The sequence below is a fragment of the Tubulanus polymorphus genome, chromosome 2, assembly GCF_964204645.1.
Source record: "Tubulanus polymorphus chromosome 2, tnTubPoly1.2, whole genome shotgun sequence".
NCBI classification, from domain to species: Eukaryota; Metazoa; Nemertea; class Palaeonemertea; order Tubulaniformes; family Tubulanidae; genus Tubulanus; species Tubulanus polymorphus.
In genome coordinates, this window is record NC_134026.1 from 1,978,200 (window position 1) to 2,002,689 (window position 24,490).

Below are 24,490 nucleotides of genomic sequence, written 5' to 3' on the forward strand. Positions count from 1 at the left end.
TTTGTAGATATGAATGTCAAATAACTAAATTAAAGTGAATTAGCTGAGAACTATTTACCGGGCACGTAATGTACTTGTTTACATGACAGCTGTTAATAGGCAACACTTCCGGGTTCGAAATTTTGACAACTTTTTCATACAAATGTTCCGAAATTTCAGAAGCTTCGATTTTTCCTGCCTTTATTGACAATATGGATGCGAACATCAGATCACTCCTGAAAAATGCATCATCCACAGGTGCGTGTAATATCGAAATCCCCAGTTTGCTAATAAGAAACTTATGAAATTGAAAACTAAGTCAAAGAGATAAAAAATTTGGTCCATCCATCCATTTCCAGCCATATAACATAGGCATAATATTTTCTTCATTGACATTCAAGACCAAGTTGACAAGTTCAGTTATTTCAGACACTCATATTTCAATCACATCTGTCCTGACAAGAAGGAACTCGTTCTAATGTCTATTTATTAATGGATGAGACCTGTTTTTCTTGGATATTTTGCTTACTTTTTGGGGTACATACCTCATTTATGTCTTTACACAATGCCAAAAATCGCGGACAACAACTGAATATCCGATATATTTCCAGTTCTGTACCAATTAGATGGATTGGCAAAAAGACTCCTTAAGTCCAATTGAATGAGAGAGAAAATCCTCCATTTTGTGAAATTTCTTGAATTTTTACATTGTCACCATGCCTACGAAATGAAGTTATTTTTCTTGTGGGGTCTCAACAACTAAATCAGGGTGGCGAAGGCATGGTAACAATGTTCAAATCCAAGAAATTTGACAAAATGGAGGATTTTCTCTCTCATTCAACTGGACTTAAGGAGTCTTTTTGTCAATCCATCTAATTGGTACAGAACTGGAAATATATCGGATATTCAGTTGTTGTCCGCGATTTTTGGCATTCTGTTAAGACATAAATGAGGTATGTACCCCAAAAAGTAAACAAAATATCCCAGAAAAACAGGTCTCATCAATTAATAAATAGACATTAACTAAATTTTAGACCCTCAGATTCAGAAGGGCACTAATCTATTCTAAAAGAGACATTATTGTTGCTCTATAAATTTAATCGAAAAAGGGCAAATTTCACCAAAAATCTAAAAAAGGCACAAGCAAATTAAATGTGAAGGCATGATACCAATGAATGGCACGCAAACTCAAACTCGCTCGCTGGGCATTCATACTAGCCCTTTTTAAAGTTGGTGCCCTTTTTTCACTGTGCTGTAGTCACTGTATGGCCCTGGATCCGCGCCTGACCCTTAACTCTAATAACAAACTAAAAGTGAGTAATGATGGTAAATTATTATGTGTTCTGTGTTTTAGGGAAAGGTCAGACCGTTGCTGATTACCTTAATGAGGCATATTTACTTCTCAAAAATTATGCAGAAACACAACCAACCCTTGATGCACCAGAATCGTTCAGTGCTGACCTTTATGTCCTTTGTGCTGAAACTGCCTTTCAGGTAATAGCAACTACTTTTACATTTATTCGTTTTGAAAATCCTGATTTCAATTGTTTTATGAATATTGTATTATGATAATTGTAGAAAGGGAAGAAAGAAATTGCAAAAGACTGTTTGAAGATGTACTTCATGAAGAATCAGCCAGCTAACCAGTTTCTCTGCAGGGCATACCTGTGTCAGGCCCAGTTACTCGCACCAGATACAGCCAATGACCCTGTGAGTATTATCCATGTGATATTCTGTTTCCGGGAAGTCATTTTGTTGAGTCTTGATTAGCATTTCAAATTTTGTAGGATCAACTCGAATCTGCAGTTGTGTATCTGATTAAAGCGATTAGTTTTGCTAAGGAAAACCCGAGGTAGGTTTCTTGATTCGCACTATAATTAACTTTAATATCAAATAGATGATTTAGTCGAGGTTTCACTTTTTCACTTTATTGAAGGTATCATTTTTTGGTGTACAATGCCTCTGTGCTGTACTGGCAATTTTGTCGTCCGTTTCTAAAAACCGGATATCGTCAGTATTTATCGACGAGTCTGCATCACGTTGTGAAAGCTTTAGATGACATCGATGATCGAGATTATGAATGGAGAGCACAGCTTGTCATGTGAGTAAAAACTTTCTTTATTTCATCATGACTTAAATTGAACAAATAGTGATAAGAATGTTGCATATTACAATTGATAGGCCTAAATGATAAAGATGGTTTCCTTGAGATCATTGTCACGTGACTAGAGTCTCTTATTTTGTGTTTTATATTTTGAATTTAATTCAGATTCCATTTTCGATCTTTTGAATTTGGTATAAAGTGGGTTTTGATCTTTTTATCTATTCTCCACGTCTGAGTGAACAGGCTATTCTACTACAACATATAATCAAATAAGTAAAAGATCAAAAGTCTATTGATGCCACAATTTTTCGTTTATTTCCAAGCCATAATTAAGTGGAATGCAACCTTTATTCGTATTTTTCATGGATTAGTGTGTTACAAAAACTCATTGATAACGTCTCGTATTTACTGTATATTTCTTCTATCATGTGTTTCATAGTGCATTGATCGAATGTCACATGGATGCTGGTCGACATACTGAAGCTGCTGCTATTGCTGCCGTTGCTCATAGTTTGATTAGACAACACGTTCCTGATTATTATAAACAATTGTTTGGACTAATGGTGCGTATGCTTCCTCATACGAGTAGATGTGTAAATAATGTGCCGTGGTAATGAGAAATTTTCTTCATTTTTCAGGCACGTTATAATCTGATCGATCCTCAAAAATTTACTAAAGAAATCAAAGCAAACCCGGATTTGGCTATTTACTACAAAATCTGTAAACTTAAACAGTAAGTTTAAATCGTGATCGAGTTTCAATTCGGAAACCTCTTCTGTCGTCGTACTGCAATTTCGGTATGAATTGTTTTTCAAGGAGCATTGAAACGAAGGATCCGGATTTGAAAGATATTCCTGGCGACTTGAATCGGATATTGTATCATATCGTGAATGGAGAGGAAATGAAACTAACTGTTCCTGAATCGAAAAAACGAAATCCTGCCGCTCCATTCCCAAAAGAAAAGTCTGATGTCGAAAGGTAGAATTTCTAGAAACAACTGATATGCCTAACTTCAAAAGCATCCAATCTGATTTACATTGTCTTCTAGCAAGGCATTCATCACACATCTCACTTGTAATACATACGTGCTTGTTTTGTTCCAGATATGTTTTGCGAGATAAAATTATGATTAGGGACACTTTTCATCGAGACATGAACAATTCAGATTAACTTAGTGAAACTGAGTATGTCTGATCATGTTACTTCATGTATGTGTTATTTTCAGCCTTTATGAAGGGGACTCAGATTCTACTATACCTCTGTCTAGTGTCTCTGATAAAGACGATGAGATTGACTCTGATATTTCTGATACTATACCTATCCCATTGGTTGATACCAATGTATTCTTTGATAAACAGACATCACTTGATGGGTACAGATTTATAATATCTACCTAGTAGAAGCATGGGTGTGGTTTTTAGGGCTTAGGTAATAGAGGAGTTACGTAAACAATGTACATTTATATACATGTCAGTTTATATCACATGAAACATCATTAATGAAAGTATATATTTGGTGGTTGGTTATTTTTAAATAGTTATGCGTGAATTAGTGAATTAGGCTATGTACAATGTATTCATCATTTACAGCAAAAGGAAAACGAAAAAAACCTCAGAAATAATTCCGCCAACTGCTGCTAAATTAGATAAAAATAATCGGGAACGGTATGTTGCTTGTTTGGGTGATGGATTAGGCTTTGTAGCACTGTAGTCTGCGGAGAGCTGCTTTCATGTTATTGCCCTGTTAACCCACCATTAGCGCATTTTATCCCCACTTTTTTCAGGCTTTCACCATCTTCACTATCACTTACTCCTTCCCCAGACTTCTCATCCACTAATGACGATATTGAAATAACCCCTACCCCTTCACTTAGCTCCACTCAATTGCACCCTCTGGTTTACTGTGATGATACACGCAAGTGAGTTTGCACCAAAACGTTCAATTTTTGTTGTGGTTTTTCCTGTTGTTTTCTTTTTAATTTATAATTGTTTGTTGATTTGTTCTTGCTTACACCATCTGAAATACGCATATTCATACAGTGTACTTATATAGAAAGTAATTTCAAGAAAATAAATACTTTCATTAGAATTGACTGATTTCTTGGTTATATGTATGTATGAATTGAAATCTATTTCAGACCAAAACTTTTACTTGAGCTTAGTCGATTGTGTTTGGATCAAGAACTTCCAGATTTAGCAAAGAAATCTGTAGAAGCCATCAAAGACTGTGTTACAATGGTCTGTACTTCTACTATTATCATAATACAAATAAGACTATTACTTTTAGTAATTATATCTCATATATATTCATTCATTTAATAAAGGAGCAAGGTTTCTACATCGAAGTTGAGTTTTTGCAATCGCAAATTATGGTGAAATCCTTGAATGATAAACAAGAATCGTATCAAAAAGTTGTAGTTGATGTAAGTTGAATGATTCTGATAAACCGGTAGGTACCATTCGTGAAGATGAAAGAGTCTTGAAACTATTGTTTTTTTTTTTTCAAGATACGATTGGCGGCAATAAAACGTTGTGAAGAAGCTTTGATAAATGCCGTCCGATCCGGAAATCCTAATGTCATTCAAGCTGGATGCGTTACACAATGGAATTTATGCCTTCCTCTGCTTCAACCAAATCTACGACGCCATGTTCGTAAACCTCTTACCCTTGTTTCTGAAGCACTCAGAGATATTGAAAGGTATTTGGTCAAAAATCTTGAAAAGACCACACAGAATCTATGGAATAATGCTATTCACTTAGTTTATCTTGTACTATTTTTCCAGTTTGTTGATTTTACTGAGGTGTCAAGTTCACACTGAACTTGCAAAGTGTGAAGAAGATGAAGAACAGATTCAAGTCGCGATGGAACATCTCAGACAAGCTTTAGCGTTAGACGACGGCGGGGTTTACCGCGATCGACTCGAAACATCATTCAAGAGACTTCAATTGAGAGCTGAATTATATAAACAACCGGAACGTCCTGAAGATCAGGCAGCTATGATCATCGAACAGGTGATACTTTTATTTCATCAAGCCCGTCATCAATCAACATATACTTTGATAAATCTAGAGCAATATAAAAAGTCCTCAGTTTGTGCTATAATGTTCCCTTATACGGAGATCCCTCTGACGATCAACTTTATTTTGAATGACTGATTTGATCAGTTCTCATTGGCTCATTCGCTCTAATTTTATCATTGTCAAATTTCTAGGCGCGAAAATCCGATTCGGGAACGATTCGTATGAAACGATCTCTACTGGTTAGAGCAGGACAGGCTTTATCACCGGATGCATTCCTGTTAGTTTTAGACAGTGAAAATGACACTAAAGGTAATTCATACAACCATTTCTAAAATCAGTTTTCTGTGTGTTAAATAATAATTTAGGCACATTTTGACATCGAAAAAATATCACGAATCAGCTTTGTATTTTTTTTCTTCACTCTCTGATGATAAGTAATTTTTGTTGAATTAACTCAGCACTGTGTACACTTCTTATAATCAGTTTACAACATTTGATATTCTTTTACCGCCACAGATTTAGGTAAGTTTTTGCATATACCATGCACACCTACCTATATGTTTATCATTATAAAATTTGTGCTTCATCACATCATTCTAATTGAATTATTTTTACGTATTATCGCGTTGATTATAATATTCCTTATATAAACAAATCATTACTCTGAGATGAATCGATCGTTGTATCATTTATCTCAATGTCCTTTTATCCGCATGTGTTTATTGTACATGTACATGTATATTACCGCCGCTTACCCTGTGCATGTGCGTACAGTCATGTGTAACATTATTAGTTTTTTTCCTATTGTTGATTTGTTTGCTTCATGTGCTTTATTTACTTTTAAATCAGTTCCTCTTTAATGATGAAAATATTGATGTTTGATGTACACTTGCTGTATCGATGTACTCTTGCTGTATTGATGTACTCTTGCTGTATTGATGTACTCTGTATTTCCAGCTGCTGGAGCTGCAGGTAAAGGAGTTTTGACTGTATTCAAAAAATTAGCTGGTAAGGCGAGACAGTTCGATAAATGTGTGAGCAAAGCCGAAGGTCATCTTAAGAGATTGGGCGATGAGAATGACCAAGAAAGGTAATAGTTTCTATTTCACAAGAGAATTTAAAGTAATAAGACTGTTACCAAGTATTTATCCTAAAGCATGACTGATGATACCTCGTCAATGCAATTGAACAAAGATAACAATTAAAATCAATTTCCTATATATATTTGATAGGGCTGCATTGTGGGCTGATTTGACTAAAGTAGCTCGTAAACAGGAAGTGTGGGATGTGTGCCGTGTTGCTGCGAGATTTGCGCTGTTGTATGATGATAATCGATGGACCAACCCTCAGCCTCCAGTTCCTGAATCGTACGTATATGTTTATTCGTTTTCAGTTTTCAACCGCGATTTAAAACTGAAAAATTCTTACATAGCCTATATCAACTGATATCTGGTCAATTTTGATTCAATAAAGAATCCAAACTGCATCCTTAAATTCATTCTAATTGTACTATTCCTTTCTGTTTCTTATTGTTCAGTCCGAGAAAGAAGAAGCTTCCACCACCCCCACCTCAACCACAAGTTGCTGACTCTCCTGATGTGTCACCTACTAATGTCGAAGGGCAAGAAGACTCTTCCTCTCCGAAAAATCAGATGACAAGCCGTCAAGCAACAAATATCAGTCGATCGGACTCACCAACCCCTTTCCATACGGCAACTTTATACGAGAAAGATTTGATGCGTATGCTATCTGAAGTGAATTTCATACAAGGCGAGGTAAAAAATCTTTTAAATTTCTTTGCAAATTCATTATAACATTTTCTACATATCTGTGTTATACGATATACCACAGGCACTCATCCATTTACTACGCTGTGAAGGCATTCAACTCGGCGATTCTCCTATACCTCCTGAGGACAAAAGTAAACGCCCCAAAGGATACGTCGCTAAAAAACCATCTGAAGACCCTGATTGGATTTGTTACTGGTACGTTCGTATGTCCTTATCAAAGAAACCTATATCAAGGATTTTCGCTGATGCCTCTTCTGTTTTGTTTTAGCGATTGGATTAAGAACCTATCGTCATTAGCTACTCGTTCGTTCTTGCGTGGATCTGAACTCGGTATTGAGTTACGCGAGCCTTGGATCGTCTGCTGTGCTGCGTCTTACATTTGGAATTATAATAACCATATACTGACTCAAAATAGACATCCAGAAATTGTTGACACTCTGTCGACTATTCTTGACGCTTTGAAAAAAGTTGGACATGCCAGGTGGGTTACGTGATGAATGTGATAGAAATTCTCAAAATAATTGTTAGAATAATTCTATTTCTTACCTCAAATTTCAGGGAAACTTCTCTATTTGTGAATATCAGTACCGCATTAGCATATGGACTCATAAAACCATGGCTGCCGAGGAAAGCTGTTAAACCATCTGAAGCAGTAGTAAAACTAATAGCTGGTGATAAATCTCCCCCGCGATCACCGAAAAGCAAAAAACCTTCCCAACAAAAGCTGAAAAGTGCAACTCCTGTCGCGATCAGTCAGGATGCTCAACCAGACTTAAAGAGAGCGTTAGAGGTATGCAATATCAAATAGAAAATGAGGAGAGAATCCCACAATGATAATAAAAAGTCCGAAAATGAAACTTCGAGATAGTAGTTTATTTCAACGTTTCGACTATATCCTAATAGTCATCTTCAGTCATCTTCCTGAAGATGACTATTAGGATATAGTCGAAACGTTGAAATAAACTACTATCTCGAAGTTTCATTTTCGAACTTTTTATTATCATTGTGGGATTCTCTCCTCATCGCGTCAACACGGATATAGTGTTCTACCAATCGTGATCACATAGAAAATATTTCACATTACGTTATTGTTTTCTGCATATTTTCCCCGTTTCAATCTTACAGTGTTTGGTCCACGCTATAGATGTAACTAATGGTGATAACGCAGTTGATGTTGTACCGATTGCTATTCGTCATCCATTACTTCAGATGTGGGTTCTTAATAAACAGATGCTGCAACAACAGATTGGAAAGACTCTTGGCACTACTGATACAGTACGTCTATATATCGGGGCAGCCTGTATTTCATTTTTAAGCAAATATTTCTGCAGCAATTCAAAGAAAAATACTAGTTCACAGTGCTCATCTCATTTGTTTTTATGTATCAGGACAGTAAAGATGGTCAGAAACCAATGACAAGAGCACTAACTGCTGTTGAAATGCTCCAATTGAATAGTAATGGTATTCTAGAATTCAAAGATGGTCCTGGACTGGCTGAGGTATAGTAATCAATTGTATTTTCAACGTTACATTAATTAATTTTCTCATGAGTCAACAAGATATTTCTTTGATTTTCAGGTTATTTCAATGGTTGAAGGTTGTACATGGACTGATAAGCTAATCGAAGTACAAATCTGGACCCGTTTAACATATCTCGCATACAGTATGAAGGAACACGCGAGTGTGATCAAAACCAGTGGAAAAGCTTTGGATTTTGCTGAAACTGGTACACAGCTGAAAAACAGAAAACTCGACAGGTAGGTAAACTATACATGTACCTGTATATCTGTAATTTGCTAACTTGCTCATGAGATTTAAGATAACTGTACATGTGTTGCTTAACATGTTCGTACACATTCCTTCTTCAGTCACAAACACAAAGTTGAACAAGAGATGTTTAGTTACTCAAGCTGTTTACTAGGACAGAGTTACATGGAAAACATGTCAGGCAAAAATGCCATCAGAAGACTCGCTATGACAGCATTCTTTGATAGTGTCAGGTAACTGAAAGCAATTGTATATTTTATCTAAATTCTGACCTGGTTGCTATGGACTTAAAAAAGCAACCGAGACTAAAAGTTTATGTATAAAAAAGTTCAGAATGCATTTTATTAGTTAATGATATCTTACTATGGCCTGGAGGCACCTTACAGCAAATTAAGATATTATAACGAACAAAGCTAATGTGTTAATTGATACTGGTAGGTTTGGTGCTGAAGCTGAGAATTATCAACTTGTTATAAACGCAGCTCGACATTACTGGAATGCTTGTATACCACTGGTTAGTTTACCCATAGAAAGAGAACTTCTGAAAGAGCCACTGAGAGTTATACTCGAATGTATCGCTGAAACTGATATTTATCAACAAAAGCAAACTACTGCTGTAAGTACCCTATAATCAATGATAAGAAGAAAAAAACACTTGTGTACTTCAAAAGATTAAAGCAACGACCAATAATGAGACCAGTAGCTATTGTACTCAAATTCAAGCCAAGACACACTGATATGTTCTACTTATCAAAATAAGTTGTCAGCAACTGATTTACCCTTTATGATATTTTACAGAAGCCACCCTTGCCCCCATCTTCAAGAAGTGGTACTCCAGTCGGTGGTCTGGTTAGTGGTTCCACTGATACAATCGTATCTCAGTCTAAACTTGATGCTCGGCGTGATGAAGATTTGACCCTGCGTGCAGCTATGTACGGTGTACTCTTCCAGTCTTATGCTGATAAGGTAAAATCTTCGTTATAAAGTATTCTTACCGTATATCATGTTTCAACTCTTTTGAAATTGAAAATGTAATTAGTTTGAATCATAATTCCTTGAATGAGAGCAAACTTGGTGGACATATCTTTCTTGTAACTGTCTCTTTTATCCTTATTATGTATAATTTTCTGTTTTCTCTTTGTTAACTTTTATTTGTACCATGTAGAGGGTAAGACATAATTAGTAATATAAGATGTAATCAGCTTGGTATGGGATTCATATAGCCCTATGTAATGATACATGTTAATTGCATGGATATAATATCTAGATATCTTCTTCAAAATCCTGTATGTAAATTGAAGTACCAGTAATGTTGGAAGTTGCATGAACTTTTGATTAACAAAAACAAAACTAAAATCTACTATTCCAAATTTCTTGAAACATCTTTATCTTATGTGTACATCTGCGCCAGCAATTTCATTCAGTTTTCTTTGACATTGTAAACGTTTGATCAATTTAGGGTGAATGGGAGAAGGGAATAGAAGCTATGGATGAAGCGGTGAATTGTATGCCGAGGACATCTCACAGGCTGTAAGTACAGTGTACCTTATAAAGTGTATCAATTTTCAATATTTCATAATTTTACACCTTATTTTGTACACTTGATACTGTGATTTAAGGATGTCTAATTCTTAACACATGTCTTCCTTTTACAGGCTGATATTTAAGCACAGAGTTTTAGTAAAGGCAAAACTTGGTCGTAGTGTCCTCATGGATATTCAAAAGTTTAAAGTGAGTTACATCTGTGGTTACATCGGTTTATATACTGGTATCTGCTTATCTATAATCGTATTATGATTAGATTAAGATACACTTTTTTGATGCATTATTCAGGATGAAAGTGAAGATTATTTATCACACATGTGGAGACGTGTTGCTTTGAGTTCGAAAGAGAAACCGTCTCAGTTATTAGCATATCAAAATGCTATTGAATCTTTATCTGTAAGTAAAGCGTTTAACACTTCCCTCTCGTCTATTACAGGCTGTGTTCATATCCCTGAATAACTTAGGTAATTGTACATTTTAGGAAGTGACAAATGATTGGCAGAAATTTGATTATCTTATTGAATTCAGCCAGTGGCTCTACTGTAACGAGTTTCCGCTTGTTGAAGCTACAGATATGCTACAGTGGGCTATTGATATTCTCATGAACATGGAAACCAAGGAAGATGAAATATCAGAATTACAGGAATCAAGTACAGGTATATCGAGTATGATCAAAAATAGTTATAGATCTCTATTGACTTTGTTAATTTAAAACGATTTTTTTATCAATTCTGCCAGATGTTGGGAAGGGTAAAAAGGCAAAAAAAGGAAAGAAGGATGAATCTCTGGTTAGTAAAAGTAGCCACAGTAATTTAAGCAAAAAATCGTCTGCCGAAGACGCAACGAAAGGAGATACGTCTCGTACATCGATCAGTGATGCAGGTAGTGGTGAAGTGAATGTTGCAGATTTCATACCCGTTGAAAAACAGGCTGTAATAGGTATTTCACAATTCAAACGATCTTACTTTTCATTTCACTCATCGTGGTTACTTAATTGCTGCAATATTACAATGTATGTCATTGTATTTTAAGGTGTTCTTCCACGGAATACTGAATTAACTGTCGATGATTTGACTGATGTTCAACAGTTAGAAGGTTTATTCCGCGCTCACGTACTCCTGGCTCAGATATCTGGAAGAGACTCCCAACAATTTTCTGACTATCTTCTGATGGCTTATAGTTTCATTATGAAGATATGGCAGGTGAATGCTTGTAAAATGTTGTTATGGAATTCTACGAACTAGTCATGGATAGTAATAATTTCTATCGTGATATGTTTTCGACAGGTTTGTCTAACATCTGCTGGGCCAGTTATGAAAGAACTTGCCAAAAATCCACCAGCTTCAGCGGATACAAATGGTAATAAATCAGCTAAAAAAGGTGGAGGCGGAAAGAAAGAAAAGGAGAAAGAGGTAATAATAGTCTACCTGCTTGTTGCATCATTAGTAGCAATATTCAAATCGATTTTTGGACATTAACAACTTTTCTGGGAGTGGACTAGACAAAATATATTTACAGGTTTACTGAATATACATCACTATTTGTTCCTACTTTTAGCCCGCAAAAGAAAAGCCTAAGAGGAAAGGGCCGTTAGATGCTGTACCTGCATCTACCGATGACTGGGCAGTTTATGATACTCCTGATGAGGTACATAAAACAGAATTGTTATACATGATATATACCTGCATAATTCTCAATTTCAACTAAATAACCAGTTAATTGTCGATTTCATCTGCCATGAATTTCAGGTTCTAGAAGCTTTCAAACAAGATGCAATGAAAACTCGAGGAGTCAATACAAGCACTCTAACTAAACCTGTAAGCTTGTCATCAATGTATTTATGTATTTCACTTGATGATTGTTCACAATCGATAATGTATTTTTCAGACTTTGACTTACTTCTATCTGGAACTTCTCACTGAGTATCTAAGAGATTTTGGTTACAACCACCTGGCTTTGCCTGTTCTAGCGTTTTCTGAAATGATGTCCAGAGATTTGATAAAATGTCGTCCACTGACGGCATATTTACATTTCAAGTAAGAATTCTCCTTGATATATCTAAGTAACAAACTAGTTATATTTTCCTTGAAATTTGCTAATTTTACAAACTTACAGAGCTGCCCAGGTGTGTATCGAATTAAACATGAACCATGGAATAAACTTCCATCTGAAACTTGCTGGACCTCTTCATCTTAATGATGAAGAGCAAGCGCAGTAAGTAACTTTAATAAGCATTTTATATCCAGCGATATCAAGTAAGCTTCATCTGACTTATGTTTCATTTTGAAGATCCCGTGAACAAATGGTTTTATGGAAAGAGAAATTGGTCCAAGTTGCGAAAGAGGAGATGAGAGTAAAGGAATCTTTGTTGAAAATGAATGCTGAAATTAAATCACCCTCGAAGAAAACACCTTCAACGAGAATGGCTAGTAAACCAGTTCAAACACCAGTAAGATCTATTGTAACATCTATTCAATACACATTACAGGATCTTTATAGAATAATCGTTTAATCTGTATTTCTACAGGGTGAAGATATGGACCCTAGTAGTGTTCATATGGGCAAGAAACTTGGCAATATCGAAATGAGGGAAGTTTGGACTGATACAGCTGAATTGCTCATCTCACAGGTTTGTATTCATCAAACTAATTCAAATATTACCCCGTACTAAATTCTAATCTAAATCTATAAACATTTTCATTAACTAAATTTTGTATTATCGCAATAATTTTGTAGGGTTCTTATCAACCTGCTCGACAAATACTGGATGAATCATATAAAGCAGCATTAGCCTTCAATGATAAACCACTGATAGCGAGAATCTTGTACAATTTAGCAGTATTGTCATTCCATGAAGCTCAGTACGGTCAAGCTGTGTCATTATCCAAGGAAGCCCAGGTATTAGAAAAACGATTCTCTCCACTGAAAGAAGTCTGAAAACCAGAATATGTGTGAAATGTATTTATCCTATATTATAGGAAGCTGATGAAGGAGATGAAATATTCTGGTATCGAACTGAAGAATTGATAGTTGATTCTCTACTTCATAATTATGCGTTGAAGGATCGCATCAAACAGGTAAGAAACAACACGATGTTATACGGTAATGAGGATTATAATTCAACTGATCACTCAGATGCACCGTAATGATTCATGATTTCATTACTTTAGGCACGGAATCATCTAGATTACGCATTGACTGTATTCCTCGAAATAGCAGCCGATCGTCCAAATAAACAGGCTATAACTGGCTACATATTAGCTATGTTAGAAGCCAAGTAAGTTAGGTTGAATACGAGTAAAAGATTTAAGTCTAGAAGTTTAAAACCCTTTATCTATACCTCACATCTCTTTTTACATAGATTCGCTCAAGTACAAAATAAAATGGCTCGAGAAAGATATGAAAACGATCTTATTAGACTCGGTAAAGCTAAACAGTCAATGCTTGCTGCGTGCCAGGTAACGGTTTGGCTTATTTTATATCGAACAATTGAAGTTGTCAGAAAAAATGTAATTTTTGAGTCATTGTATACGAATTTTTAATTTCTAGAAATTAGAGAATTGTACTGAGAAATTGTTTACGCTCGGTTATCGTCGTGAACCGGTGAAATTAATGAAGCAATACGCCGATATCTTACATTATTTGGCGAAAGAAAGCGCGGATCCAGAAGAACAACACGGATTCTATCTACAGGTAAACTCCCTATAACATTAATATTGAATGAAAGATCTAAATGCGTGTTTACTGAGATCATGTGTTTATATCGTCTCTTTATTGTATTTAGGCTTTGAGAGTTCTATCTGAAGCAGATGTGATTGCTGATGAAGTTTATCAACATGTACTGACTATTACACCTGTCTTAGCCGAAGTGAGTGTCATATAAACTGAGTTCTGTATTAGTTCTTTTCACATGTTATTCATTTTGCGTTCATTATATCATAGATGACGAATATAAGCTTACCAGTACAAAGAGAACTTGCCGATATCAAACTCGGTATGGCGGTTCTCATGATCGACATGTTTGAAGTTTTTGCGAAGGAGGAACGTGAGAAATTCATGGAGGAACAACGAAAGAATTCTGTAGTTAAGGTCAATACACTCTCTGGCACATATTCAAATTTATGTAGAACTTTTTTAGATACAGATTAATATCTTTGTTGCGTTGTATGTAGATGGTTGAAGAGCTTATAAGTAAGACTCCAGACCGCAGTCATATCGATAAACAATGGATTGATACAATGCCGTAAGTTGTAATCTACCGTACATTATAGCCTACTTTCTATGTTTCTTGTTCATTCAATCATACGTTAATTTCGTAAATACAGGTCGATAGCTGATAAAGCGCTGAGTTTACTCGCTAATGTTCACTCACTCGCTTCATCAATTCCGAAACTGAAAGCTCAGGTAAGTTTTCTATTTCATGTGTTAAGATTATGGACGTAGGCGAATTTGACATCTCTGTTACTGTAACTCCTCATTTGAACTTTTTTTCATTACTTCTAGTGCTTATACAATATCGGGAGATGTTTGCGTCTGGTTTCATGGCACGCTAATCCAAATGGAGCATCCGTCTGGGACATCAACTCATTGGTAAGTTTCCACTATAAACTACGTATACTGTACCGGTATTCATTTTTGCTCGGTTTAAAATGGTTTATTTCTTTCTCAAGGAACTCTCCAATTTGGAAGGAATGGTTGAAGAGGCAGAGAAAGGAGAACATGCAGAGGAGGATGAGCAGGAAATGGATGAAAACAACAAAATATTCATTAGAAATACCAAACTTATTAAAAATCTCAAAGTTAGTGGGGTAGTGTAATGGGGGGGGGGGGGGGAATGTGCTCAAACCATCTGCAGAGAACCAGATAACAAACATTTCTTGAAATTATAATTTTTCTGTAGGAAAGCCTGAAATCTTCTCATCACTATCTGTCGCAAGCAACCGAGTGTTTGTTTCAAGCCGTGAATATATCTCTAAACAGCGGTTACACTGTAAGCTTTATTCTACAAGATCGTTTTTCTTAATACGACTGCATCATCCATGATTTGTGAATCTGTTGCATTTCTTTAGGAAATTTGTGGCTCAGCGGCGTTAGAGATTGTAGAATGTTGCGGACAGTATGACCCTACATTGACGGCGGCGATGCTCGCTCTACATCAAAGCTGTCAATCGTCAATAAAACTACAAGAGCTTCTTCACAAAGCTCAACAGAACCCGACCAGCAGCCAACAAGCTGCGTTATTAGCTCAAAGAGAATGTCTACTCGAAAATGATATCACAACAAATTACAGCGCCAGTCCATTGTTTAGCTGCATACAAGCGACACTTCAAAAACAATCTGAAGTAAGCTCAATGACTTGACAAGAATCAAACAACTTGTAAACAAGAGTATAAACATGTATTTATGATTTGTTTACAGGCCTGGAAACGATTGTCCATCTTGCCAAATCATTTTGAATTGTTGAAAGAGTTTCCACCTAATTTCAATGTGATCATTTTGCAACATTCTCCTGACAGGTAGGCACAAGGCTACGATAGATGATAGATCATCTTGCCTCAGATTCGCCTAGTTAGTTACCTAATCGTTGGTGGTAAGCTTTTTATAATCGGATGGGCTTATACGAACTTATATGTGGTTTGTGAAAATATCCGATCGTGAAACTAAACCACAGACAGGTTACTGACTAAGATTCGCCATGACTAAGAATATTTTCATATGCTCTTCCACTATTCTTTAGATCATACTTATATGGGGCAGTCGTTGAAAAACCTAAAGCTTCTGGAAAAGAAGCTGGCAAAGGAAAACATGCATCGATACAAGGTTAGATTAAACAAGAACACTCTCAGAAAGTTTATTACCCTACTACAATCACGAATGATCTATATTATTCAATATTTTCAGTTCCTCCCAAAACTAAAGTTGTAAGAATCAAGACTAGCAGAGATGAAGTTGAGGATTATTTAGCACAGCTCCGTCAGCACAAGTCAAACGTTCAGCAGTTAATGTTGAAACAGGAATATAAACGTTCACAGCAAGCTCTCAGACAGAAAATGTTAGCAAACCTTGAAAAACATGGAAATATCAGTCCACAGGTAGAGGTACATGCATTCACTATGTAAATGAACATACACTTGAATATTAATTGAATGAATGAATAACTCAATAATGGCATATTTTCAGCCAACAATTCTTCAATTTGATGAAGAAGAGGAAAAATTACAGATAGAATTCAACAATTTAGTAAATGATTTAGACTGTCTACTCAAGCCACTTCTGGCTCAAGTTGAATCTGTCTACAGGTACCGCAAATAAAGTTTGAAAACTTTGAAAAACAATTTCTTCTTATTAGCAACTTTAAAGCCATTCTAAGCCACTTTGATAAACTTTAGACCTGCTTAAACTAATTTTGGTTTCACTAATCAAACAATTTAGGATATCATGTCTTAGAACTTCAGACCATTTTTGAATGAAATTATACCTGACTGTTAAACCTTTTCTCGATGAATTATTTGATTAGTTCTATGCATTATTTCAGGCCAGTAACGACTACTTCTATGAGCAACGCCACTAATCAATTGAAAGATGCTGTACCTGCTGGTGAAACTGTTATTCTTCTCGCTGATCCATGGCTTTTAGAGATGCCACTGGAAGCTTTGCCATCACTACAGTATGATACGATTAATGCGCTATGCAGAGATTTCTCCCTACAATTTTTATATCATAGATATCACTTTGAACTGGGTATGTGTACTTTATTCTACTTGTCATTAAAGGCTAAAACAAAAATGATACCTTGTTTCTCCGCAGCGGCCGGGTCATTTTTGTAAAATATGATAAAATTTGTAAACAGTTCATTTCTATAGCGGCCGGGTCTGTTATAATAAAATTGATCACGATTTAAAAAGAGATAGGCAGCCGGCCGGGTCAACTTTTAAGCTCAGCAGTGCGGAGAAACAAAGTATCAGTTTTTTTAAAGCCTAATCTTTAACTAGAATGTAATACACCAGCAAAATCAAAGTGTTCATTGTTCAATCGTTTCAAGTTTTAATTCTAAATGAAAAGTTTTCAATTTTTTGAGATGATGTTTGTTTCTGTAGAGGATCCTGCTGAGAAAAAAGCAAAAGAAAAAACCAAACCACCATCACGAATAGCCGGACTCCGTGATGCTGGTATGAAGAAGGCCAAAATTGTGAGCATGTGTTAATACTTATACAAAATATTCCATATACCGGTATACCGGTATATAGTGAACCACAGAAGCCTAGTTCCACAGATTTATGTTTTATGTGATAAACAATATTGTATGTTGTTGTAGATTCCTCTTGATAGACAGGTTCCGGCTACTTGCGTGGCAGTTGACACAACTCACTTTAGGTGTATCCTTTTATCAAAAAGATATTCATGTAACATGTTTTTGAAGAAGTTTTCTTAACAAAACGTTGTAGATTTTGTCGATCCACACTTGGATTGTGCAGAAACAGAAACTCATGCGCCAATTGAAATATTTGAACAGGTTTTAGAGAAACATTCTCAACAGTTTACGGCTAGATGGCTCGGAATACTTGGTTCTGAACATGCTCCCAGGTAATGTGGATTATTCTCGTGAAAATGTGGAAGTAATTCGATATTTCCAGAATCTTGTGCATTGAGTTTTCATCGTTTCTTATACAGTGCTGGAGAATATGAAATTTACCTCACAGAGAGTTCAGCCGTTCTTTATTACGGAATGGAAAGATTTTTGTCGGAAATTTTACCGGAGAAAGTTGCTTCCCTGAATCTACCTGAATGTATGATCGTTGGATTATACGATCTAGCACAAACAAGTAAAAGTTTCCTGCGTCAATCGAAAATTGATATTTTTAAGAAGTGAGTACTACCCCGGCCAAATCCATATTATCAGTTTTCATTCTTTGATGATACAGCACTAAATGGAAACTCCTTTCTCCACCGTATATTTCATACCCTTTAAAAACTGTCTGACATCTTGTAACATTAAATAATAGTTCATTCATTATCTTTATTATCTAGTGCTGAACAAATGTTGCTGGAGAGACCATTGGATACTGCTATGCTACTGAGTCTTACTGGTATTAGATGTCTATTTACTAACCAGTGGCATTGTACACTTGAGGATAATGCTAGGAAAATGGATGAAACAGCACAAGGTATTTTTCATTTCTAATGACTGTGTTTTAAACACAATTTTTTATTGTATATAATTCCCCTTTTTTTTGTTTAGATTTATTGGCTGGCGGTCTCACTACAGGACAGGCGATTAGACTTCAGTTTACGCCTTACAGACGCAAAGTCGAAGAAGCCGAAGCCACAGTAGAGGAGGAACAAGAAAAAGAAAAGTCAAAGGCAGAAGAAAAGCCTGCTGGTGAATTGGAAGAAGAGTGTCCTGAAGAAAAATTAAATAGAACGTGTTTTAACATGGTCTGTTACGGATTACCAAATATTATGGTTACATTACTGACTAACTAGGATAGGAGAATACATGTATATCATTGATTGAAGTATTTTTGTATAATTTATAGATTCCTGAGTGTATTGTGAATTATATCTTTAGTTGTTTTCATGATTCATTGATACACAGCTACAAACAAAGGTCGTCCACTTGAATCCGTCCTATTTCAACCGTCCGTTGATCTATATACATACTTATTCTTGAAAATTTTGATGTATACCGCTACATAAAAATGACAGTGTTTTAACGTAAAAAGTTTGAAATTATCTGTTCGTTTTGTTCGTTTATCATTTACGTATATACTGGATATTGACATCGTATTGAGATTGAGATATTGTTATCATATTCAAATAAAACATAATGACAAAATATCACATGCGTTCTTTCAAACTCGGACTCCAGTATCCATCTAAGAAAGGATTTTCAGCATCTTTAGTATTTTTCCATTCAACATTCTGGGAATCAACGAACTCCGCAAACTATTCCATTACTTCGCTGACCTAGTGCTACAGTGGACACTCTTTAGAAAGTATAAAACACTTGAATTTTAGATCGTTCAACTACCATACAGAAATCTATCGCCATTCCATTCCATCCCGATAGCAACTTTTTGGACCGAAAACGTCCTTAATGAAAAGACTGTTAGACCCTTGGAATCATCAAAGACACGGTGATTTTCTAAGTGCGATAAGTTTATTGAAATCAATAAGTGAAAAAACTACATGTTTACTAATTCACAGTTGATCTTAAAGGATCATTAAGTTTGAATTATTTGAGAAAAAACTTTTACATAAAACTACGTGATAATAATACAGGTTTGGTGAAAGTACAACATTCCTTTGTTAAAAGGAGACAAACAACTAAATCACCAACAGGCGCGGATCTAGGGAGGGGGGCCCACCCCTCCTTTAAGTGAAGATCGGTTTTTTTCGACCGACCTCCCGCCACTCGCTTAATATATAAGCTTATAGAAATAATTTTGATCAGTTTTAAATGAAAATTAATCCCTTTGTTTTAGTTTATCAGCAGCGGGAAAGTATTTGTCATGAATTCTTTCCTCAGAATGCAGGAAATGGCCCCAAAACAGAGTTAAATTTCAAAAATTTTCTGGGGGTTGCAGGGGCTAAGCGCCGCAGGCGCGAAGCGTAGGAACGTCGCGGGCCTACGCCGCTCGGTGTCAATACAGTATCATCATAGCTACATTCATTAGGTGCCCCCCCCCCTAAATTGGGCTCTAGATCCGCCCCTGCACCAAAATCTTGATCCTGTTCTCGTTTTTCATTCAAATTGAAATCAACTGTAATAGTTCGAACGATATAACTCCCACTTCTGAATCTGATTCTTCCTTCCAAATAATTTCAATTCGTTGATTTTCTTGTTTCGCGATATTTTCTAACATATCCAAATATCCACAAGTAGAACTGAATCCTATGATCGCTTTCCCACCAGGACGCAGATGTTGTTGGACACCAGCTATAAAACGTGAAGTCGCCTTGTAACCAGGATCGATGATAGATAAATCTAACAGCGACAATCCTGGCGTATCGGGCGGGACGTGAAAAAACGGCACATTCCAGAATATCGTATCAAACGTTTCATCATCGGATATTTGGTTAAAAACATCAGAGCACCGCAGCTGACCGGGCACATTAAAACGCTCGAAATTTTCTTTCGTATTTTCCAAAGCTCTCTCGTTGATATCGGTCGCTAAGATGTAACTGAGATTTTCTTTATTTCGCAGATAATGTATAACACTGACACAACCGCTACCGCAACCAATTTCTAGAAATCGGGCGTCAGATTTGGTTTCCAAGGGAAGATTTTCGGCGAACATCCCATGTCCTGAATTTTTCATATGGAATACACCATCTAATCCGATAAACGTTTCCCCACAGAACTGGAAATCGGATATTTCAAGTTGGTTGTGTAAAATAACTTTACATTGCTCCATAAAACTCTTTCTTGCTTCTCCAGCCATTTGTTAGTGCGAGGCCTGATTCGTTGAAATTCTACGTAGTTTGGCGAACGCCAGTAAACAGTTTATGTTAGAAGAAATAGGTCATCTGCTGTAGTATCCCGCCTAAGTCAGTAACCTGACTGTGATTTAGTTTCACGATCGGATATTTTGTTGGTATAAGCCCATCCGATTATAAAAAGCTTAGGCTAAACAAAAATGATACCTTGTTTCTCCGCAGCGGCCGGGTCATTTTTGTAAAATATGATAAAATTTATAAACAGTTCATTTCTATAGCGGCCGGGTCTGTTATGGTAAAATTGATCACGATTTAAAAAAAAGTAATGTATAGGGTAGATAGGCGGCCGGCCAGGTCAACATTTAAGCTCAGCAGAGCGGAGAAACAAGGTATCAATTTTTTAGCCTTACCAACGATTAGGTAACTAACTATATCCCGCCCTGCGTGTCAATCATTTAGCATGAGCCTATCCCGCGGAGTCGGAAATAAACAGTTGTATTTTGCATATCAAACGAAAAGAGTCTTCTCTCATTCTTTTCTCTGCGTCGTCGCACTGCAGCAACGATTAGGTAACTAACTAGGAAAACAGAAGGAACACGTAGAAACAGAAAATAGGGAAATTCTACAACTATGTTGTAATGATAATTTCTATCTTTATCTTCTTTTTTCGGCGGGGTCCGGGGCCCGCGAGTTCGGAAGGCGCCAATAAAGATGCAAATCATCTTTTACACTTATCATTTCATTAGGATCGTAGAGCGACGGAGATCTCTGGGGACACCCGCTGACAGGACTGGGTGAACTTTGATACGAGCCCCGGCCTGTAGCCCAGTGCCCGCTGACTTATAGTATTGGGCGGTGACCGGCCCGCGCGTCGAGGGCACTTATTCACGACCAGGAGGTTTCGCCCTCTGTTGTTGACATTCAAAACTATTCATACGATGCTATTTCAATGTCAGTTACTCAAGGTCGTTTCTAGTCGTCTAGTTCCCCGTTTAGCTTCATCCTCTTCGACAATAATGACTACCAAATATAAGATCGTTCTCGTCAGACATGGTGAAAGTGAGTGGAATAAGCTGAATTTATTTTGCGGATGGCATGATGCACCACTATCACAAACTGGAATCGCTGAAGCTCACGATGCAGGAAAGGTGAAAACAAATCCAACGATTTTTTTCTCTTGACGACGTACTTCCGTTCCTATTTATTCCTAGTCTCAGTCAGTAGCCGGCCCTAAGTCTTAGTATTTTTTCCACGTTCTTGCTCATCATTTACCTTTCAATTTTAAGTTGTTGAAGGAAAAAGGTTACACGTTCGATGTTGCATACACGAGTGTTTTGAAACGCGCCGTCAAAACGTTGAATATTATTCAAGAGGAATTAGATCTCGACTGGATTCCGGTTCATCGTCATTATAGACTGAATGAACGTATGTATGGAGGATTAACTGGTTTGAATAAAGCAGAAACTGCTAAGCTTCACGGTGAAGATAAAGTAAAGGTTTGTATGATAGTTTATGATTGAGTTCAGAGACAGCAGAGTGGTAGTCCTGGTCTTCACCCGTCAAGGGATTCGAACCCACTACGCTAATAATGCTGTTCCCCTAACCCCTTGACCTCACGAGTCGTCGTAGTCATTACTATCCGACCAGAATCAGGTCGGACCAATCACAGCGCTTGTAACAAACAACGTTAGTCTGCTGTTGGAATGCCCGTTAAATGAACCAATCAGCGAAAGTTTTACCGAACAAGGAAGTATTTCGCAAGTCGATTTATTACGCGTCATGCGCAAAAGCGCCAGTAATGAAATCGCGCGTCTTGAGGCCAGGGGGCGCTGGTGGGAGCGAGTTTGGGGAGCGATACCGGACCCCTGGCAAGCGAGGATGGGTCTTTTATAGGTTTTGATTTTCGTACGACTAATTTTGCTTCGCTCATAAGCTGTTTGTTTGGATTAATTACCCTTCTCATTCATTCCTTCAAAATCCTAGATCTGCCCCCAGTTTAGCCACCTGTTAATATTGCCTGATTTTTCTACTCAGATTTGGCGACGATCTTATGCTATTCCTCCACCTGATGTTGATTTAGACAGTTCAGAATACCCTGGCAACGATCGAAGATACAAGGTAGGCGAACGATAGTTTTTAAGAATAATTACTCAAACACTTCAGCAATCCTATGATTAAATGCAATTTTCTTTTGTAGATGGTCGACAAAAGTTTGATACCGAGAGCGGAATGTTTGAAGGACACTGTTGAACGTGTTTTGCCTTATTGGTTTGATGCGATCGTTCCTTCTATACTCGTACGTATCAAAATCATCATCCAAATCTAATCACTTGCTGGATTGAAATCAATTCTAATGAGAGAATAAATGATTTAACCTTAGTAATATCCTTAGCTGAGTCCAGATGAAATGCGACTCAACAGTCAAAACATCGAAAATGAATACATGTATATTGTACCTATTATCTTGTTTCAGAGCGGACAAAGAGTAATCGTTTCTGCTCATGGCAACAGTTTGAGAGGTCTTGTGAAATATTTGGATAAAATACCCGACGATGAAATTGTCGGACTCAATATCCCGACTGGTAAGTTCGTGTCGTAATAACTCCCGCACTTAAACACGTCGAGTGCCGGTTACAAATTAACTCATACTTTCGGTTCTGTCACCAGTACCGGCTACGAATGTATTCATAAAGATTCTTCATATTTACACTACGATTATTGCATCCTGGTATGTACGGGAACGACACAGTTCCCGATTGGCTGGCAATGTGAACAAACTCGGCTTCATTCTCAATGCTCATTGGTCAATTTCGAGCAAAGGCTGACTACGTAATTGCCGCCAACCTACGGGCGTATTCGTGTGGCACTGCATCATCAAGCTGGCAGCAAATGAGTTAAAATAAAAACGAATACGATAATTTCATGTTTCATTTTCCTGTGTATTTATAGGTTTACCATTGGTTTATGAATTAGACGAAGACCTGAAACCAGTGAAACATTATTATCTCGCTTCAGAAGAAGAAGTAGCGGCTCGTGTTGCTAAAGTAGTTGCGCAGGGAAAATCTAAATAGATTTTATCGAGCGCATTCCCAACTTACCAAATACACAATCACCTTCTTATTTAATTACATATGTGTAATATTCATTCATGTATGTAATTCACAGATGAACTAATTTGTCCGTATTGTGAATTAATAGCATGGTTCTGTTTGAACCCTACTGCTTCAAGCAGGTCTGTTAAACTTTTTTTGCTATTTTGCGATTAAGATGATTCGAAATGAATTGTTGTACTTATTCAAAAAAAGGAAAGGGCATATCAACAGTTCAACACATTTAAAAACCGTAAACGATTTCTTCACCTAGCGAAGAAAAATAACTTATTTAAACTGTTAAAGGTTATACTGTAGAACGTTGTATAAGTTTGTTTAGGTGCTGTTTACGAAATACTATCAGATGCTTTATATTTGTTTTGCTATTTTCAACTTGGTCAAAGTTACATGTCATGAGTAAAGATATAGAGTAGACACCACAGAGTTGTATGTATCATATATACATGTAGATTTGTCTCTTATAATATTCAATTGTTAGGTTATAACAAAAGAACGTGTTAATAATAACATGAAGATTTTGACCAAATCCAATACAAGTTCATTATTATCTCATCACTGTTGTTGATTTCTGAATTCTCGGGATATTGAGGAATGTCGAATTCTGTTCTGATGTAGAATAATCTGCAGCTCCATTCACAGCCTAGATAATAAGTACGATGATTGAAAGTTTAATGTCTAGTGTTTTCTGAAGTCTAGTCTCGAGTATAAACACCTGAGGTGATAGTAACCTGACTG

At 36.6% G+C, this 24,490-nt stretch overlaps 2 protein-coding genes across 2 annotated transcripts; both read left to right on the forward strand.

Moving 5' to 3' along the window:
- Window positions 1-122: 122 nt before the first annotated feature.
- Window positions 123-18,982, forward strand: LOC141898672 (cilia- and flagella-associated protein 46-like). Its single transcript, XM_074784706.1, is given in 62 exon segments — window positions 123-237; window positions 1,334-1,473; window positions 1,558-1,689; window positions 1,767-1,831; window positions 1,916-2,080; window positions 2,523-2,646; window positions 2,722-2,816; window positions 2,900-3,061; window positions 3,673-3,747; window positions 4,221-4,320; window positions 4,407-4,505; window positions 4,590-4,780; window positions 4,866-5,094; window positions 5,295-5,412; window positions 6,061-6,193; window positions 6,336-6,470; window positions 6,641-6,878; window positions 6,955-7,088; window positions 7,162-7,374; window positions 7,452-7,683; window positions 8,019-8,168; window positions 8,282-8,392; window positions 8,472-8,650; window positions 8,762-8,893; window positions 9,099-9,276; window positions 9,459-9,626; window positions 10,120-10,190; window positions 10,316-10,391; window positions 10,494-10,601; window positions 10,687-10,861; window positions 10,944-11,144; window positions 11,238-11,407; window positions 11,492-11,617; window positions 11,763-11,852; window positions 11,954-12,022; window positions 12,093-12,241; window positions 12,321-12,419; window positions 12,495-12,654; window positions 12,733-12,834; window positions 12,942-13,103; window positions 13,184-13,282; window positions 13,376-13,482; window positions 13,567-13,663; window positions 13,755-13,898; window positions 13,990-14,073; window positions 14,148-14,294; window positions 14,378-14,448; window positions 14,531-14,609; window positions 14,709-14,795; window positions 14,876-15,004; window positions 15,106-15,195; window positions 15,275-15,547; window positions 15,624-15,721; window positions 15,943-16,297; window positions 16,386-16,504; window positions 16,741-16,946; window positions 17,303-17,394; window positions 17,521-17,581; window positions 17,651-17,789; window positions 17,877-18,071; window positions 18,234-18,370; window positions 18,445-18,982. Coding segments are annotated over 62 exon segments (8,556 nt in total). The 5' UTR covers window positions 123-191; the 3' UTR covers window positions 18,690-18,982.
- A 2,622-nt stretch (window positions 18,983-21,604) lies between these two features.
- LOC141898821 (putative phosphoglycerate mutase) lies at window positions 21,605-24,307 on the forward strand. The gene is made up of 6 exons (XM_074784938.1): window positions 21,605-21,793; window positions 21,932-22,141; window positions 22,680-22,763; window positions 22,843-22,941; window positions 23,119-23,227; window positions 23,595-24,307. The coding sequence occupies exons 1-6, from the start codon at window positions 21,662-21,664 to the stop codon at window positions 23,714-23,716; spliced, it is 756 nt and encodes a 251-aa protein (XP_074641039.1). The 5' UTR covers window positions 21,605-21,661; the 3' UTR covers window positions 23,717-24,307.
- The last annotated feature ends 183 nt before the right edge of the window (window positions 24,308-24,490 follow it).

What these genes read in the sequence shown, in the direction of transcription:
- LOC141898821 (XM_074784938.1), top strand. Translation starts at nt 21,662, where the DNA reads ATGACTACCAAATATAAGATCGTTCTCGTCAGACATGGTGAAAGTGAG. An exon ending in ACGGTGAAGATAAAGTAAAG is followed by an intron (nt 22,142 to 22,679) that starts GTTTGTATGATA and finishes TTTTCTACTCAG; the next exon opens with ATTTGGCGACGATCTTATGC. An exon ending in CGGACTCAATATCCCGACTG is followed by an intron (nt 23,228 to 23,594) that starts GTAAGTTCGTGT and finishes GTGTATTTATAG; the next exon opens with GTTTACCATTGGTTTATGAA.